This window comes from Hoplias malabaricus, chromosome 1, assembly GCF_029633855.1.
Source record: "Hoplias malabaricus isolate fHopMal1 chromosome 1, fHopMal1.hap1, whole genome shotgun sequence".
NCBI classification, from domain to species: domain Eukaryota; kingdom Metazoa; phylum Chordata; class Actinopteri; order Characiformes; family Erythrinidae; genus Hoplias; species Hoplias malabaricus.
This window is the reverse complement of record NC_089800.1, coordinates 6,194,162-6,210,601: the sequence shown is the minus strand read 5'-3', so window position 1 is coordinate 6,210,601 and position 16,440 is coordinate 6,194,162. Positions and strand designations below refer to the sequence as shown.

The window sequence follows — 16,440 nt, the reverse complement described above, 5'->3', positions numbered from 1 at the left end:
TGAAACAGACGTGGATTAGACACGTAAATGTGCCCTTAGAGACATTTTGTAATCAATTATTCATGGTGACTTTTAGCTGTTTTCGCTCTGCTCTCTTTCTTCTCCATTCTCGTTTATTCAGTGTTTACTCAGTGCTCTTACTTCTCTACACTCATTGTGTCTGTTTTGCTGAGTTTAACCTCGGCTTCATGTTCTTAAACACTCTACAACCGTGATTGGAGAGAATCTGACGTGTCAACCCACAACAAACTGACTGGATTGTTTTGTTTCACAGTGTGTGGATTGGTGGGCTCCAGATCCAGATGTATTCTCCTTAAGTCATGCCGGATTGACCCAATGGTAAAGATCTCTGGTCCGTCTGTGCTGTCAGGGTTAGCATTTGGATGATGGGCTTTTTAAAATACAGAGCAACACATTTATCCGAGTCATACATTTGTGTCAGAGTCTCTCAGCACTAAATATTAATTATCTTCAACTCGGGCTTAAAGGTATTTCACCATGAAAGCTACGTCTGTATTACGATCATCCCGCTGTCTCCAGACCGCTGCGATGAAGTGAAATGTCCCGACGGCTCTCTCAGGCTGACGAATGTAGGCGATTCCGAAGCAGTGAGATTATCAATAAAGCTCTGGGTTGGCGACGTAGACTCTGTTAAAGATGGTGACAGGACGTCAATGGCAGCGCCGGTGTCCAGCTGAATGCTCGCCTGCTGCCGGTGACTCATCACTGGGCTCACATCCCAAACCACATCATCAGTTCCGCAATCACACACACACATTTCCATCAAGGCCAGTAAACAGGCCACACTCGGAGACATTTGCTTGTAAGCACAGTAAGCAGTTAGAACGTAAGAATCGATATAGATCAGAAACGGACGATTGTAAGGCTACTGGCCAATGCTCCATCCATCTGGACGAAGAATCTGTCACGTACGATATGAGACAGATTTTGCAGCAGGGAAAGAGAACATGTCGTATGATTGCTCTGTTGCAATTGAAGCTATTTTAAAAATGATTCAAAGCTTATATTGATCATCACTTCAGGGAAAAGAAGCAGGCAATTCTTTAACGCAGTGCTTCCCAGATGTTTCTGTTGTAGATAAGAGTATTTGAGGCCCTCCTCGCTCTGAAGTCTTGGAAGTCTTTTGCTTCCAATCGCTGGAATTTATTGTAAATATTGCTATTGATACAAAACTGCAACTTTTTATTGAACAAAACAACATAAAGTGACAAAACCACTTGAAACCAAGAAACCACTTATCCAGTTCAAGGTCCAGTTCAAAGTGGGTCCGGAGCCTACCCGGAATCACTGGGCGCAAGGCAGGAACACACCCTGGAGGGGGTGCCAGTCCTTAGCAGGGTGACACACACTCACCTATGGACAGCTTTGAGTCGCCAATCCACCTACCAACGTGTGTTTGGACCATGGGAGAAAATGGACTGGAACCCACAGTCTCCAGGTCCCTGGAGCGGTGTGACTGCGACACTACCTGCTGCGCCACCGTGCTGCCACTTATAGAATCACATTTGCCAATAAGCTTGAAGCACATTTTTTGGGGGGAATGACATGTTTTCCTCACATGATGCTGCCAGGCAGGGAGGTTAAACCTGATCACAGAGCCATAGTCAAGAAACAGGGGCTCAACTGAGAGCGAATGAAATGCAGAACAAGAGAAACGCAATTTGAATCATATCAACCTTACTCAGTAACTCTGTGTCAAAATGAATATAACACTCTTACTATTGATTTTTTTATGAAGTGGCCCTGGGGTTTAGTCAAAATGGAATCCTGATACACACTGCTGTGTTATTATGTAATTGTACATTACAACTTCCTCCATGTTACAGTTTTCCCTTTACCTTCTGTACACAGTCAGCCAAGAAATTATTGAAGGCTTTTTATGAGTTCTGCACTGTGGCTATGGGCTAAGGAAGCTAGTGTGTCATTGAACTTAAGGCGTTTTCACACCTGTAGTTTGCTTGGTCTGGTTTGAATCATAAGAAACTCATAATCTTGGAGCGTTTTCCCTTTAATTTGGTTTGTTTTCACACCCTGAAAAATCCAAGTGCACCAAAACACGTCACCGCAAACCACCTGAGAATGTATTCACCACTGACCTGACTGAGACAGGAGCAAGAATGTAAAAACAGGAAGAAGGTCCTGTGTTCTGGACTAGTCCGTTTCTGATCCATTACTCCGATTAGTGGCTAAACTGTAGTCAGTTCTCGGTTTACCGGCCTACTGCGCCCAATATGCAAAGCACACCCTGGCTACGAATGCCATTTAGCACCGACCTGCGGCGTACACCTTATTGTTGGGTTGGATTGAGGTCGGATCACGTTCTCACCACGTTCTCTTTGGGGCCGAACTTAGACCGCCTCCTCTCAAAAGTCTCGGTGCGTTTGTTTTGGTCCCCATCCGAGTGTGATAACTTCTTTCACACCTGCCCAAGCGAACTGCACCAAGGGTGAAAACGAACCAGAGTTCGATCTAACCTGAATAAAAGGGGAAGTGTGAAGACACCCTAAATCTCACCAGTTAGACATCTTGAATTTTATGTCCTTCAGTCTATTATTTTTATATGAAATTTCATTTTAATGTTGATACACACTGCTGGACAAAGGCTCTATCCCATTTCATACTTTACCCCTACCTACCACTTGATTTCGAGGGTCACCTTATCGCTTCAAGTTACGTGACAAGGTGTGGTGATTAAAATCTTCCCCTACGAAATGGGGTGACCATTCCTGATCCTGATACGTCGTCCAAACACAAATAAAACAGAGCAGAGCTTCATTCCCAGGTGACTAGCGGTGCTCTGTAGGCAGCTCTGCACCAGTCTGCAGTGATATCAGAGGAGCTGCTGGGTTTAACTGAAATTTAGGGCATTGTATGTTTTCATAAACGTTCAAGAGTTACATATTATCACCCACTCCTCGATTGTCAGTGATTATAAAGCTGAATCCAGCTCCTTCTTTGAACATTCCAGTTCCACCTTAAATGTTGTAGTAGCTTTAGGCACTAGAATGTATTTTCTTCACCATTAAAGTGGAACTGGAAATGAATGAACTCTGTATACTACTAGTAGTGTTTTATTTTTTTGAAGTAAAGGATCATAATACATTGAAAATACATTAAACCAAGAAAAAAAATACAGATTTCAAAATGCTATACACATTTCTCCATTTTGTGAATACTGACATACTCACTCAGTCGTGTTTAGCAGGCTAAAGATTCTCCACAAGGGGGCCCTATTAGCACTCCACTTGATCCTGAGTGCTGTTTCACATCAGTGATGTTGTATGACCTTTTTTTAGAAAACAATGGCTCATACAAAAATCACAAACCACAAAAAGCAAATTGCGCCGGTGTGTGGATTGAGTGTTCTGAGCGTTCTGAGCAGTGTGGATTATAAAGCGTCCTTGGGTATCTAGAAAGGCGCTATATAAGTGTAACGATAGATGATACATTAGTTATCATAATTTTAAGGAGAGAATAGTGACATTTGTGTGTTTCTTTGGTTGCTGTGCAGCGCATTGACAGTGATCCACAAGGTGTTTATAAGCCTTCATTTGAAGTGTACCTCTGAGTAATCTCCATTTTAAGGTCCATGTCGCCCTAACACTTCACCCTACCCCTTTTTCCCAACAAGAACTGAGACCCCCTACCCCTAGGCAAATGCAGGGGTAGGTCTAAGTTGTAGGGGCAAGGGTCGAAACGGGATTGGGCAAAAGACTTATTTTGTTTGTGTTACATTCGAATTGGTTTAATTTCTCTCACTCTTCTCTCTGTTTTTCCTCTCTCTCTCTCAGGTCTCATTGTTTACTTGGGGATGATGGTGGGCGCGTTTGTGTGGGGGGGTCTCGCTGATCGAATCGGTCGCCGACAGACTCTGCTCATCTCTCTGTCCATCAACAGTGTCTTTGCTTTCTTCTCTTCCTTCGTCCAAGGATACAGCTCCTTCCTGTTCTGCCGTCTGCTCTCCGGTGTCGGGTAAAAATGTGTTCCATCGTTTTATCTGTCTGTTTTACATCAGGGCGAAGTACACCATACTGTATGGCATTTGGTTATTTTTGTCAGATGTAATACGACAGGCAAGAATGGACGAGACTTCAAGTGTCAAGGACCACATAATAAAATTTTGCGTTGTCTTTTGAGCTGGTTCTATTTTATACGAGATATTATTTTACAAAGTTAGGTGCAGTCTACAATCTCGCTCTTCTTCTGTTCCTCCTGGCTGCAGGATTGGAGGTTCCATCCCCATAGTCTTCTCCTATTACTCTGAGTTCTTGGCTCAGGAGAAGCGTGGTGAGCACCTGAGCTGGCTCTGTATGTTCTGGATGATCGGAGGAATCTACGCTTCAGCCATGGCCTGGGCCATCATCCCCCACTACGGTAATAAACCCACACTCAAAACTAGTGCTGTCAACCTATAAAAACCTCTGTATCGTGTCTGATATTTGTCATAATGCTAGCAATCCTGCTTTTATCATTTCCATCATCCTCCACTGCAGTAATATTCCCAGTGAGTACAGTTCCCCGCAGAGTTCCCTGTTATGTAATTCAGAATCCCCAAGAAATGTTCAAGCATCAATTACTTGCCGGTGCTTTCAGATATTTCCTGGGCTCAGTTTATCAATGTTGTGTTGGAAGGTAGCACTATGAAGAGAGGAACACTTCCAAACAATAAAGCGTCATATTAATAGATGCTTTGAACCCTATTTTTGTATCTTCGACTAGGCTGGAGCTTCCAGATGGGTTCAGCCTACCAGTTCCACAGCTGGAGGGTGTTCGTGCTGGTGTGTGCCTTCCCCGCGGTGGCGGCCATCGCTGCGCTCAACACTATGCCAGAGAGCCCACGCTTCTTCCTGGAGGTCAGTGACTCAGCGGCACTCGGCTGCAGATGACAGATCACATTCATCTTAAAGCAATGATTCAGTCAAAAAAAGAAATCTTAATTTATACAGTTCACTTTTTCCCAAATGTAGCCAGTCATTCAGGACATGTTTAGTGTCTCAAGTTTGCTTCTTTATTCTGGAACTGCAAGGGTGCTCTACCTAAAAGCAATGGAAGCCTAAACCGCATTCATAGGCACTGTGTAAACTGCACGTCTAAATCATCGTGCACTTACCTCAAAATCGATTTGCTTTTGTGGTTTGTGATTTTTGTGTGAGCCGTTGTTTTCTAAAAAAAGGTCATACAACATCACTGATGTGAAACAGCACTCAGGATCAAGTTGAGTGCTAATAGGGCCCCCTTGTGGAGAATCTTTAGCCTGCTAAACACGACTGAGTATGTGAGTATTCACAAAATGGGGAAATGTGTATAGCATTTTGAAATCAATTTTTTTCCCCAAATTCCCTGTCTATCTTATATCAGCTTATTATATGATTTGATGTGGTTTGAGCTGATTGAATTTTACACATCCTGCACATCGCTAAACTACAGCCTTGTTGCTTCAGTTCAGAACCAAAGAAACATCAAAACCTAAACATTCCTTGGGTGACTGAAAATAATTTAACTAAAGGGTAAAACTGTGAATTGGAAAAATCAAATTTGAGAATTGTTAATCCAGAAATTCCATTGTTTTCTACCTGGGCTGAGCGACTGTAAACAAACTACTGTAAACGTGTCTGCTTTCACCAGAACGGAAAACACGACGAAGCCTGGATGATCCTGAAACAAGTCCATGACACCAACATGAGGGCCAAGGGCTACCCTGAGAGGGTCTTCTCTGTGAGTACAGTGACTCCTAAATGCGTTCTGAAAAATGGCAGGGACTGGGGAATCTGAATCACTCCATTTATTATTAAAATGAATTATTCAGTCATGCAAATGAGCTTCCATTTATCTGTAACAGCAGTGGTGGAGATCAAAGTGTCCCAGACTTGTGTGATACTTTCGAGTTGCAGAATTAGTTATGTGAAGTATGCCGACTTGTGTTTGATCTCAGAATTGCTGTGTGTCCGTGGGTGCTGTAACTTTGTGGTTGACGCTGATGTGGAATGGACTGCAAGGTTGTTGCTAAGCACTGAATAGATTACAACAGTGAGCCTCAGGCAAAAACCTTTGACGTACACAAATTTGTGTTTTAACTTTCTTTTATTTTGCATGAGATGTGTCATGTCTGATTCAGGAAATAATTCATAATGGATGTGTAAGCATGATGTACAACACCAGTTAAAGTCGATTTATTTTTGTATAGAGTGCTTTTTACAAATGGTGCTGTCACACAGCAGCTTTACGGAATTCAGGGTGCCAGCCACCAGTGAGGGTCGCTGATGCCACAGTTGCAAACTCCCAGGAAGTATCCTCGAGAGGAATCAAGACTCAGAAGGGGATTAAACAAACAAAGAGGAGGGAATAAAAAGAGAGGAGTATGAATTATGGATGGACAGTTATTTAATAACAATATATATCACAATATAAATAACAATGATATGATTTTGGCGGTACGGTGGTGCAACAGGTAGTGTCACGGTCACATAGCTCCAGGAACCTGAAGGTTGTGGGTTCAAGACCCGCTCAGGGTGACTGTCTGTGAGGAGTGTGGTGTGTTCTCCCTGTGTCTGCGTGGGTTTCCTCCGGGTGACTGTCTGTGAGGATTGTGGTGTGTTCTCCGTGTCTGAGTGGGTTTCCTCCGGGTGACTGTCTGTGAGGAGTGTGGTGTGTTCTCCCTGTGTCTGAGTGGGTTTCCTCCGGGTGACTGTCTGTGAGGAGTGTGGTGTGTTCTCCCTGTGTCTGAGTGGGTTTCCTCCGGGTGACTGTCTGTGAGGAGTGTGGTGTGTTCTTCCTGTGTCTGTGTGGGTTTCCTCCAGGTGACTGTCTGTGAGGAGTGTGGTGTGTTCTCCCTGTGTCTGAGTGAGGTTCCTCCGGTTGCTCCGGTTTCTTCCCACAGTCCAAAAACACACTTTGGTTGGTGGATTGGCGACTCAAAAGCATCCATAGGTGTGTGTGTCACCCTGTGAAAGACTGGCGCCCCCTCCAGGGTGTGTTCCCATTTTCACCCAGTGATTCCGGGTAGGCTCCGGACCCACCACGACCCTGAACTGGATAAGAGTTTACAGAATATGAATGAATTATATGATTTTTAAACACATTTTCAGTATTTCAGTATATATTATTTACAGCGTCTGTCACTGACTGACATTTATTACATGGACTTGCATACAATGCCCATTCATTACACTCAGCTTTAAAGTTATTTTAATAATATTAATGTTGACAAATCTAAGAGGTTTATGTTTGATGGTGATGTCATTTTCCTTCTTTATACTCTTCATATCGATATCTGAATTATGTTGTGATCGAAATTTTGATATCTTCCGGCCCTTGTATGAATATACAATAAGCATGTATATAATGAGCATACAGTTGTCTGTAGGGCTGTATTAATAAAGTAAACATATTTACAGACTGTTTAACATAGGACTATTAAAGGGAAACTGAAGCCAAAAGTAAAAGGAGTGCTCCAGTAGACTATACATTGGGTTTTCCAGTTTAAAGTATTTGTTGACTACATCGGTTGCTAAACTATTGGTCAGGATTGGTCGATACCACAGGGATTCCCAACCTTTATATGGTGTATTTTTCTAAAATTCTAGTTGTATAATGTGGATTAAAGTTAATTCCTGAGCAAGTTTGAGAATATGGCTATAGTGGTTTCTGCTGATAAATGATGCTACATACGGTTGAATCCCTAGGTGACCACTATTAAAACAGTGAAGCAGATGGATGAGCTGGTGGACATGGGAGGTGATGCCACAGCTTGGCACCAGCGCTGGAGGATCAAACTCACCAACCTCTTTCATCAGGTACTTATCTCATTTTTAAATATCTACACTCGTTCTAAGCTTATAAGCCACTGGTGAGACACATGCCTTTGCTAGTAAACTTACCACTTTCCCAAATCACTGATTAATACACTCATGGGAAATGTCACTGCCCCCAAAATACCCAAAATATAGTAGTTAACAACTAATGGAAACATACCACCACCACCACCCCCAAACACCAATGATGCAAACCTAAATCATCATAAACACTACGTGGACAAAAGGTTTGAACATTACATTTAGCGTATCTTTTCAAATAAGTGTAATAAAGTAACAATATGTAGTATTTTTATCTTAAAATTACAGCTTCAAAATTAACGTGTTGCTTCATTGACCTGTGATTGAGCGACTAGGGTTTTTGTTGTTGCTGTTCTGGGCTCAGCACAGCAGAAACTGCGCTTTGTACCTTTTGAAAGAGGGTAGGAAACCCACCCCCCACCCACTATTTCAGGACAGTGCTGTACATGTGAATTACGCTCTGCAACTGAGTCCCAAAAGCAAAAATACCAAATTTTACCTAGCGTTCCTTTAATTTGTCTTCATTTGCGAATATAGACAAAAATACTGACAAATGTAGGATCAATGACAGCGGCTAATGTGGCTAGACAATTTTCTGATCAAAACGTCTTGATTGATCGTCTTAAATCTGATCCTGGTATTTTAAAATAAATGAAAGCAGGTCAAGTTAATCAAACCCGTGGTAAAAGCCGTGGAGCCCTTCTAAGAGAACCCTGCTTTGCTAACTTGTTGTGCCTAAACCCTCGCAGGTGTGGAGCAACTTCCTGACCGTTTTCAACCCTGAGTACCGCCGGGTCACCTACATGATGATGGCCGTGTGGTTCTCCATGTCATTCAGGTAGAGGACCTATCTCAATGTAGCAAATCGGCATGACTTTTTTTGGGTAATGCATGCTTGGTATCGTAGTGAGAGGACAGTAATTAGCAGTAACGTGAAAATGATATAAAACAACGACCTCTATTAAATAATGCAGTACTGTGACACCGCAGAGCACTGCAAAAAAACAACAACAACATACGCATCATTAATAATGAGATGCCAAAAAGCACCAACTATTAGGAGCCTTTCACATTATGCAAATGTGATCAGGCTATTAGGTGTTTACTATGCACTGAGGCTAACTTTGATTGCTGTTAGCCTCATTAGAGTCTCCTTGAATACACGTCTGCTCGGCACAGCTTACATTTCAGGTGGAAAGACAGAATTTGTACATCATTAAGAAGCATCCATGTAATAGATTAATAGAATAATAATATCTATAATGATCCAAATAGACGCTCTCATGGTTTAAAGCTAAAAATTTTGCTAACAGTGCATGAGATGTACCGGGATCCGTTTGTATTCTACGAAGGAGCTCATGCTAATTTGGTGTTTTTCATGCACTGCTAGCTTTTAGCCTTGTTAGCTTTTTATGTGATTCTTTGGTTTAAGCTCAGAGGATTAGCGCCGGCTGTGCTGGCTTCAGTAAATCTGTGTATCTCTTTATAAAAAATGATACTGGTCTAATTACTGGAATCATTAGTGCTTAATGAGCTGTCTCATGGCAACCCCATCCCTCTCCTTTAAAGCTACTACGGCCTGACCGTGTGGTTCCCCGACATGATCAAGTACCTTCAGAAGCAGGAGTACTCCTCACGCACAAAAGTCTTCATCAAAGAGAAAGTGGAGCACGTGACTTTCAACTTCACCCTGGAGAACCAGATCCATCGCCAAGGAGAGTACTTCAACAACAAGTAGGCACTTCTCAAATGTCCCGCCTCAGTGACAAGATATTTATATAAAAGTCATGTGGAGAAATGTAAACAGTAAGTCATCTGCAGAGAACAAACCTAAGATGTAGATGTACCATCTGCCTGTCCGGCCTACGACAGTTTAGCCCCGCCCACGTACAGCGAAGTTATAAGGAATGTTTCACCAAGGACTGCTTGTAGAGGAAAATCAGAACAGATATTTACCAAAAGCGTAAAGAGAGGTTGTGGCCTCAGCCTTCAGAGACCGGATGAAGGGGTCTCACTAAAAAGTCACAGCCAGCAGCAAGGCTTTAGCGAGCCTCCTCCATCCGGCCTCTGGAGGCTAGGTCTACGAAGGTTATAAATGATCTTATTGTGATTGTTTTTGCTTCATTAAACCACACAGATAGGGTGACATTATAATATAATAGAAAGTGTGCTGTAACCATGGCACAAACATGTTTGGTGAACAAGGGCCAAGCAGACCTATGGCCTTGATGTTTAATTTTCCCCAGTATGTTAATACAAAGGGCGGCACGGTGGTGCAGCAGGTAGTGTCGCAGTCACACAGCTCCAGGGACCTGGAGGTTGTGGGTTCGATTCCCGCTCCGGGTGACTGACTGTGAGGAGTGTGGTGTGTTCTCTCTGTGTCTGCGTGGGTTTCCTCTGGGTGACTGTCTGTGAGGAGTGTGGTGTGTTCTCCCTGTGTCTGCATGGGTTTTCTCCGGGTGACTGTCTGTGAGCAGTATGGTGTGTTCTCCCTGTGTCTGCGTGGGTTTCCTCCGGGTGGCTGTCTGTGAGGAGTTTAATGTGTTCTCCCTGTGTCTGCGTGGGTTTCCTCCGGGTGACTGTCTGTGAGGAGTGTAGTGTGTTCTCCCTGTGTCTGTGTGGGTTTCCTCCGGGTGACTGTCTGTGAGGAGTGTGGTGTGTTCTCCCTGTGCCTGCGTGGGTTTCCTCCGGGTGACTGTCTGTGAGGAGTGTGGTGTGTTCTCCCTGTGCCTGCGTGGGTTTCCTCCAGGTGCTCCGGTTTCCTCCCACAGTCCAAAAACACACATTGGTAGGTGGATTGGCGACTCAAAAGTGTCCGTAGGTGTGAGTGAGTGTGTGTGTTGCCTTGTGAAGGACTGGCGCCCCCCTCCAGGGTGTATTCCCGCCTTGCGCCCAATGATTCCAGGTAGGTTCTGGACCCACCACGACCCTGAACTGGATAAGCGCTTACAGACAATGAATGAATGAAATGTTAATACAAGATTAAAATGTAAAAACGTATAGAGAATGCATATTTATTTTCATTTGACCACGAGCACCTAAACACTTGCTCACGACTGTGGCCTGTTGTTCTGAGCATGCTATTTTTTCAAGCCTATGTAGCTGAAGTAAATGAAAGCTTTAATGTGAAACACTGCTGCATCACGACCTTAAAGTGCCCACTCAGAGGGCGTTTTGTAATGGTAATGGTCTCCAGTGACCACTGTGTTGTTGCACTGTTCTCTAATGAACACAGCAGGTGTTAACCCTTATTTCTGTATAAAGACTACCTCCAGATAACTTGGCTGAGCCAAGCCACACATATTGATGTGCTCATTAGCTGGTATTTCAGACAGTGCATGGACTGGTTACAAACACCCTTACCCTGCTGAGCACTAGACTATTCACTAACCCTACTTTCTCCTGACTTTCCTGTAGGTTTTTGAACCTGAAAATGAAGTCTATGGTTTTCGAGGACTCTCTGTTTGAAGAGTGCTACTTTGAGGATATCACCTCCACCAACACCTTCTTCAAAAACTGCACCTTCATCGCCACTCTCTTCTACAACACAGGTGAGAACGGGGCGGCCATCTTCGTCAGGGATCCTTTGTGATCCGTTTGTGCACAGCTGCTTCTTCTGAAATCAAGTTACGTTTGATGCAGTAACTGTTGTAGTTCTGGGAAGGCTTTAGAAGAGATGTAGGAACGTTGCTGTGATGGAACTGTTTGAGTTAAGCCCTGAGAACATTTGTAAGTGAGGTACTGATGTTGAATTATTACTTTAGGACCAGGAATGCAACACCGGTTCATTCCAGACGGATTGGAAGGTGCTCCATCTTGCTGTTTTACAGCCCAATGCCTATGGACCTAGTGGACCCCTTCAGCCAATACAGCAGTGGAACTTAACAAGGCCTTCAACAAGTTTAATGAGGGTGTTAGAGCAAGCGACCGAGGTCCAGTTCAAGTACCCACACTGTATCCTATGTCTTGTAGCTTTTCATTAATTGTCTGGAGAAGCGTAGTAAAGTGTATGAGGCAGACGGGAGCAGAGCCCAGTCTTTCCCATCTATAATCCTTAAATAGAGAACTGTCAGCTGATGCATTCTCCATCCGTCAAAATGACCTCATTCAGTGCAACTATGTAATGCACTGAGACAGTTTCATGTTACCTAGCAACACAGGCTGCAGTGCAGTCTCCCAAGGAATGAACGGACTCTGTTGCCACTGCGTCGGTCTAAACGGATGCTTTTAAAAGTCTATTTAGATGAATACCAAAGGCCAGATTCCTCTCATATGTCTCTCTGTGCTCTTGGCTTCTTGCTGTTGAACTCTGTTTTCATCTGTGGTATCTGGTAAACTTCCTCATCTTTCAAAAGCAGTGAATGAGACTGCAGCAGTGAGATGGCTTACACAGACAAACAAGGACACAGATTCATTCTGTACATCACAGATGAATCTGTTGTGAGCCACAACTGTAAGTTGCAGCAGCTGCATACAACCAGGCCAAGTGTCTGGCCTTGGACTCAAAACCGACATCTGCTTGCCCTCAAAGATCTTCTTGACCTCTACGCATCTTTTCAGACGCATAGCATTCTTAAGTAATCATCAGGAAGTGTCTAAAGCAAAAGTAAACTGTATTTCCTGTCTCTCAGAGCTTTGGTGGTCTACTAAGTCTTGCATGTTTTCATGTTGTTGTTTTTTTATTATTATCCATCTTTGACTCTCAAACGGTGGGATTTGACTTTCGTACAGTAATGTTTACGCAGATGAATATACTGGAGTATATCGATATGTCGTATTCCATATGTAAACAGAACATTTTGGATTTGATTATGGACATGTGACGGTTTAATAAGCTGCCCCTCTTCTTCTTTTTTTTTTTAGACCTGTTCAAGTACAGACTGATCAACAGTCGTCTCATCAACAGCACCTTCCTGCATAACAAAGAGGGCTGCTTGCTGGACTTCAGCGACGAGAACAACGCCTACATGATTTATTTTGTCAGTTTCCTGGGCACGCTGGCGGTCCTGCCTGGGAACATCGTGTCTGCTCTGCTCATGGACAAGATCGGACGCCTGAGGATGCTGGGTAAAAGAGCTTGAAGACCTTTAGGGCCAGTCTGTCAGTCCAACAGATCAGTGATAGACATTCTCAGCAGCGAAGGGATTCAATCTAACTGTAGTCCAATGGCAGGTTGTCCTTTCTCTTTTTATCTAGAACAGGGGCGGCCAACCCGCGGCTCTTTTCCTGTCCTACTGCGGCTCTTCTTTACATAATGAAGCATATAGCTGTCTGTTCGATGTATTCGGTACACAAACGGTTAAGATCTCGTTCTCTTCTACGAGTCCCGCCTCCCGAACCCACATCGCTAACAGGATTGGCTTTGCATGTTTCTCGGTAACGTGTGAGAGGCTGTGGCTGTAAGGAGCGGTGGGATTCCTTAAGTTGTTATATGGACCCCTATGCGTTTGTGTATGCTCCTGTTAATAATGTGTTTTTCTGGCTCTTTGTGTCTGATAGGTTGGCCACCCCTGATCTAGAATGAAACAAGACTGGATTTGGATAAAGTTCCAGTACCAGTGACATATTACAGTATCCAGATCTTGATGTGTTTTTTACTCAGCTCCAGGGACCTGGAGGTTGTGGGTTCGAGTCCCGCTCCGGGTGACTGTCTGTGAGGAGTGTGGTGTGTTCTCTCTGTGTCTGTGTGGGTTTCCTCCGGGTGACTGTCTGTGAGGCGTGTGGTGTGTTCTCCCTGTGTCTGCGTGGGTTTCCTCCGGGTGACTGTCTGTGAGGAGTGTGGTGTGTTCTCTCTGTGTCTGTGTGGGTTTCCTCCGGGTGACTGTCTGTGAGGCGTGTGGTGTGTTCTCCCTGTGTCTGCGTGGGTTTCCTCCGGGTGACTGTCTGTGAGGAGTGTGGTGTGTTCTCCCTGTGTCTGTGTGGGTTTCCTCCAGGTGACTGTCTGTGAGGAGTGTGGTGTGTTCTCCCTGTGTCTGCGTGGGTTTCCTCCGGGTGACTGTCTGTGAGGAGTGTGGTGTGTTCTCCCTGTGTCTGCGTGGGTTTCCTCCGGGTGACTGTCTGTGAGGAGTGTGGTGTGTTCTCCCTATGTCTGCGTGGGTTTCCTCCGGGTGACTGTCTGTGAGGAGTGTGGTGTGTTCTCCCTGTGTCTGCGTGGGTTTCCTCCGGGTGACTGTCTGTGAGGAGTGTGGTGTGTTCTCCCTGTGTCTGCGTGGGTTTCCTCCGGGTGACTGTCTGTGAGGAGTTGGTGTGTTCTCCCTGTGTCAGCGTGGGTTTCCTCCGGGTGACTGTCTGTGAGGAGTTGGTGTGTTCTCCCTGTGTCTGCGTGGGTTTCCTCCGGGTGACTGTCTGTGAGGAGTGTGGTGTGTTCTCCCTGTGTCTGCGTGGGTTTCCTCCGGGTGACTGTCTGTGAGGAGTGTGGTGTGTTCTCCCTGTGTCTGTGTGGGTTTCCTCCGGGTGACTGTCTGTGAGGAGTGTGGTGTGTTCTCCCTGTGTCTGCGTGGGTTTCCTCCGGGTGACTGTCTGTGAGGAGTGTGGTGTGTTCTCCCTGTGTCTGCGTGGGTTTCCTCCGGGTGACTGTCTGTGAGGAGTTGGTGTGTTCTCCCTGTGTCAGCGTGGGTTTCCTCCGGGTGACTGTCTGTGAGGAGTTGGTGTGTTCTCCCTGTGTCTGCGTGGGTTTCCTCCGGGTGACTGTCTGTGAGGAGTGTGGTGTGTTCTCCCTGTGTCTGCGTGGGTTTCCTCCGGGTGACTGTCTGTGAGGAGTGTGGTGTGTTCTCCCTGTGTCTGCGTGGGTTTCCTCCGGGTGCTCCGGTTTCCTCCCACAGTCCAAAAACACATGTTGTTAGGTTGATTGGCGACTGAAAAGTGTCGGTAGGTGTGAGTGTGTGAGTGAATGTGTGTGTGTCTGTGTTGCCCTGTGAAGGACTGGCGCCCCCTCCAGTGTGTATTCCTGCCTTGCCCCCTAATGATTCCAGGTAGGCTCTGGACCCACCGCGACCCTGAACTGGATAAGCGGTTACAGATAATGAATGAATGAATTACCAAACTCAGGAAGGACTTACTGATTTCTCCAGTAAAGACAGCATCATGGAGGAAGGAGGAGGGTGCAGCTTGTACCTGTGTCACAACTGTGTTTTTTATAGCCTCAGAATAAAAGCACTGATCTCTTCTCTGCAGCTGGCTCCAGTGTGATCTCCTGTGTCAGCTGTTTCTTCCTGTGGTTTGGGAACAGCGAGTCGGCCATGATTGCCCTCCTCTGTCTCTTCGGAGGAATCAGCATCGCGTCGTGGAACTCCCTGGACGTTCTCACAGTGGAGCTCTACCCGTCTGATAAGAGGTAGGTCAGGGTCGTCCCTTCTCAGTTAGGTACAAGTGGAAATGTTTGTGTTAGAATATGTACCTACATTAAAACAGAAATTACTCCATCTACACTAACACAACCGTGCCTTAAACGTATTATAGATCATTTTAAATGTGGTTAGTGATACCACTGTTTGCTAAGCGTTGCCATGTTGCACTGCAATATAATGGGAATTGGAACACTTTACTACATGACATCTACATAAGCCTGTTATTGGAATAAGCCTTTGTAGACGTTAATGTAGATTTGTGTCTGCTGTAATAGCTAATGTAGGTTTCATGAAGTCTTGAGAAAGATGACCTACAGTAAAGTTATCATTGCTGCACTGACTGTGTACGACAAGGTTGTGTCAGTCTCTAACAGCGTTCAGCTACAATGTGAACTACAAATCAGTAACTGAGTAGTTCAAACTTTTCTTCTTTTAAAATAAATAATAATAAAAAGACTCTCTGTAGTAATTACAGTAGTGTGTTGATTTTTGCTGCATGGCCACTGCAAAGCCACCTCCTCTCTGCAGCTCACGTGCATCCTCCTGCTTCAGGGTTATTTCTGAAAATTCCCTTTCAAAATGTCTGAAATCCCAGCCGCCTTGGCGTTGAGTATTACGCATTATTTGTGGGAGGATGTGCTGTAACCATGGTGCCTGGGTTGTGCGCCAGACAGCGCCCCCGTGTGGTCAGTACCGCGTAATGTTGGATTCAGGCTGTAATATTCAGGACATTCCATATATATTGTATAATTATATATTAAGCAAATGTGATGTTTTTGATCTTTCTCCAGGAGAAGACAGGGTTTTGATTCCCATTGAATCCTAAATGAAAGGGTCTCAAATTGATTTGATTATGTGTGGGGTATTCAGCTTAAATTAAATGCAGTTCCTGTCCATTGTTTAAAACCCATCCATCCATCCATCCATTATCTGTAACCGCTTATCCAATTTAGGGTCGCGGGGTGTCCAGAGCCTACCTGGAATCATCGGGCGCAAGGCGGGAATACACCCTGGAGGGGACGCCAGTCCTTCACAGGGCAACACAGACACACTCACACATTCACTCACACACCTATGGACACTTTCGAGTCGCCAATTCACCTGCAACGTGTGTTTTTGGACTGTGGGAGGAAACCGGAGCACCCGGAGGAAACCCACGCGGACACGGGGAGAACACACCAACTCCTCACAGACAGTCACCCGGAGCGGGAATCGAACCCACTGTTTAAAACCCAGCAACA

General features: G+C 44.9%; 1 protein-coding gene across 2 annotated transcripts in view; it reads left to right on the top strand.

The window, feature by feature from the left end:
• Window positions 1–16,440, top strand: part of sv2a (synaptic vesicle glycoprotein 2A) — a 52,341-nt gene that overhangs the window by 29,454 nt on the left and 6,447 nt on the right. For both annotated transcript variants that reach the window (XM_066645007.1, XM_066645008.1), the window contains exons 3-12: window positions 3,813–3,993; window positions 4,244–4,395; window positions 4,741–4,874; window positions 5,647–5,736; window positions 7,704–7,814; window positions 8,603–8,691; window positions 9,423–9,587; window positions 11,271–11,404; window positions 12,717–12,920; window positions 15,027–15,186. In XM_066645007.1, the coding sequence (XP_066501104.1) occupies window positions 3,813–3,993; window positions 4,244–4,395; window positions 4,741–4,874; window positions 5,647–5,736; window positions 7,704–7,814; window positions 8,603–8,691; window positions 9,423–9,587; window positions 11,271–11,404; window positions 12,717–12,920; window positions 15,027–15,186 (1,420 nt within the window). The remainder of the gene's footprint in view (window positions 1–3,812; window positions 3,994–4,243; window positions 4,396–4,740; window positions 4,875–5,646; window positions 5,737–7,703; window positions 7,815–8,602; window positions 8,692–9,422; window positions 9,588–11,270; window positions 11,405–12,716; window positions 12,921–15,026; window positions 15,187–16,440) is intronic.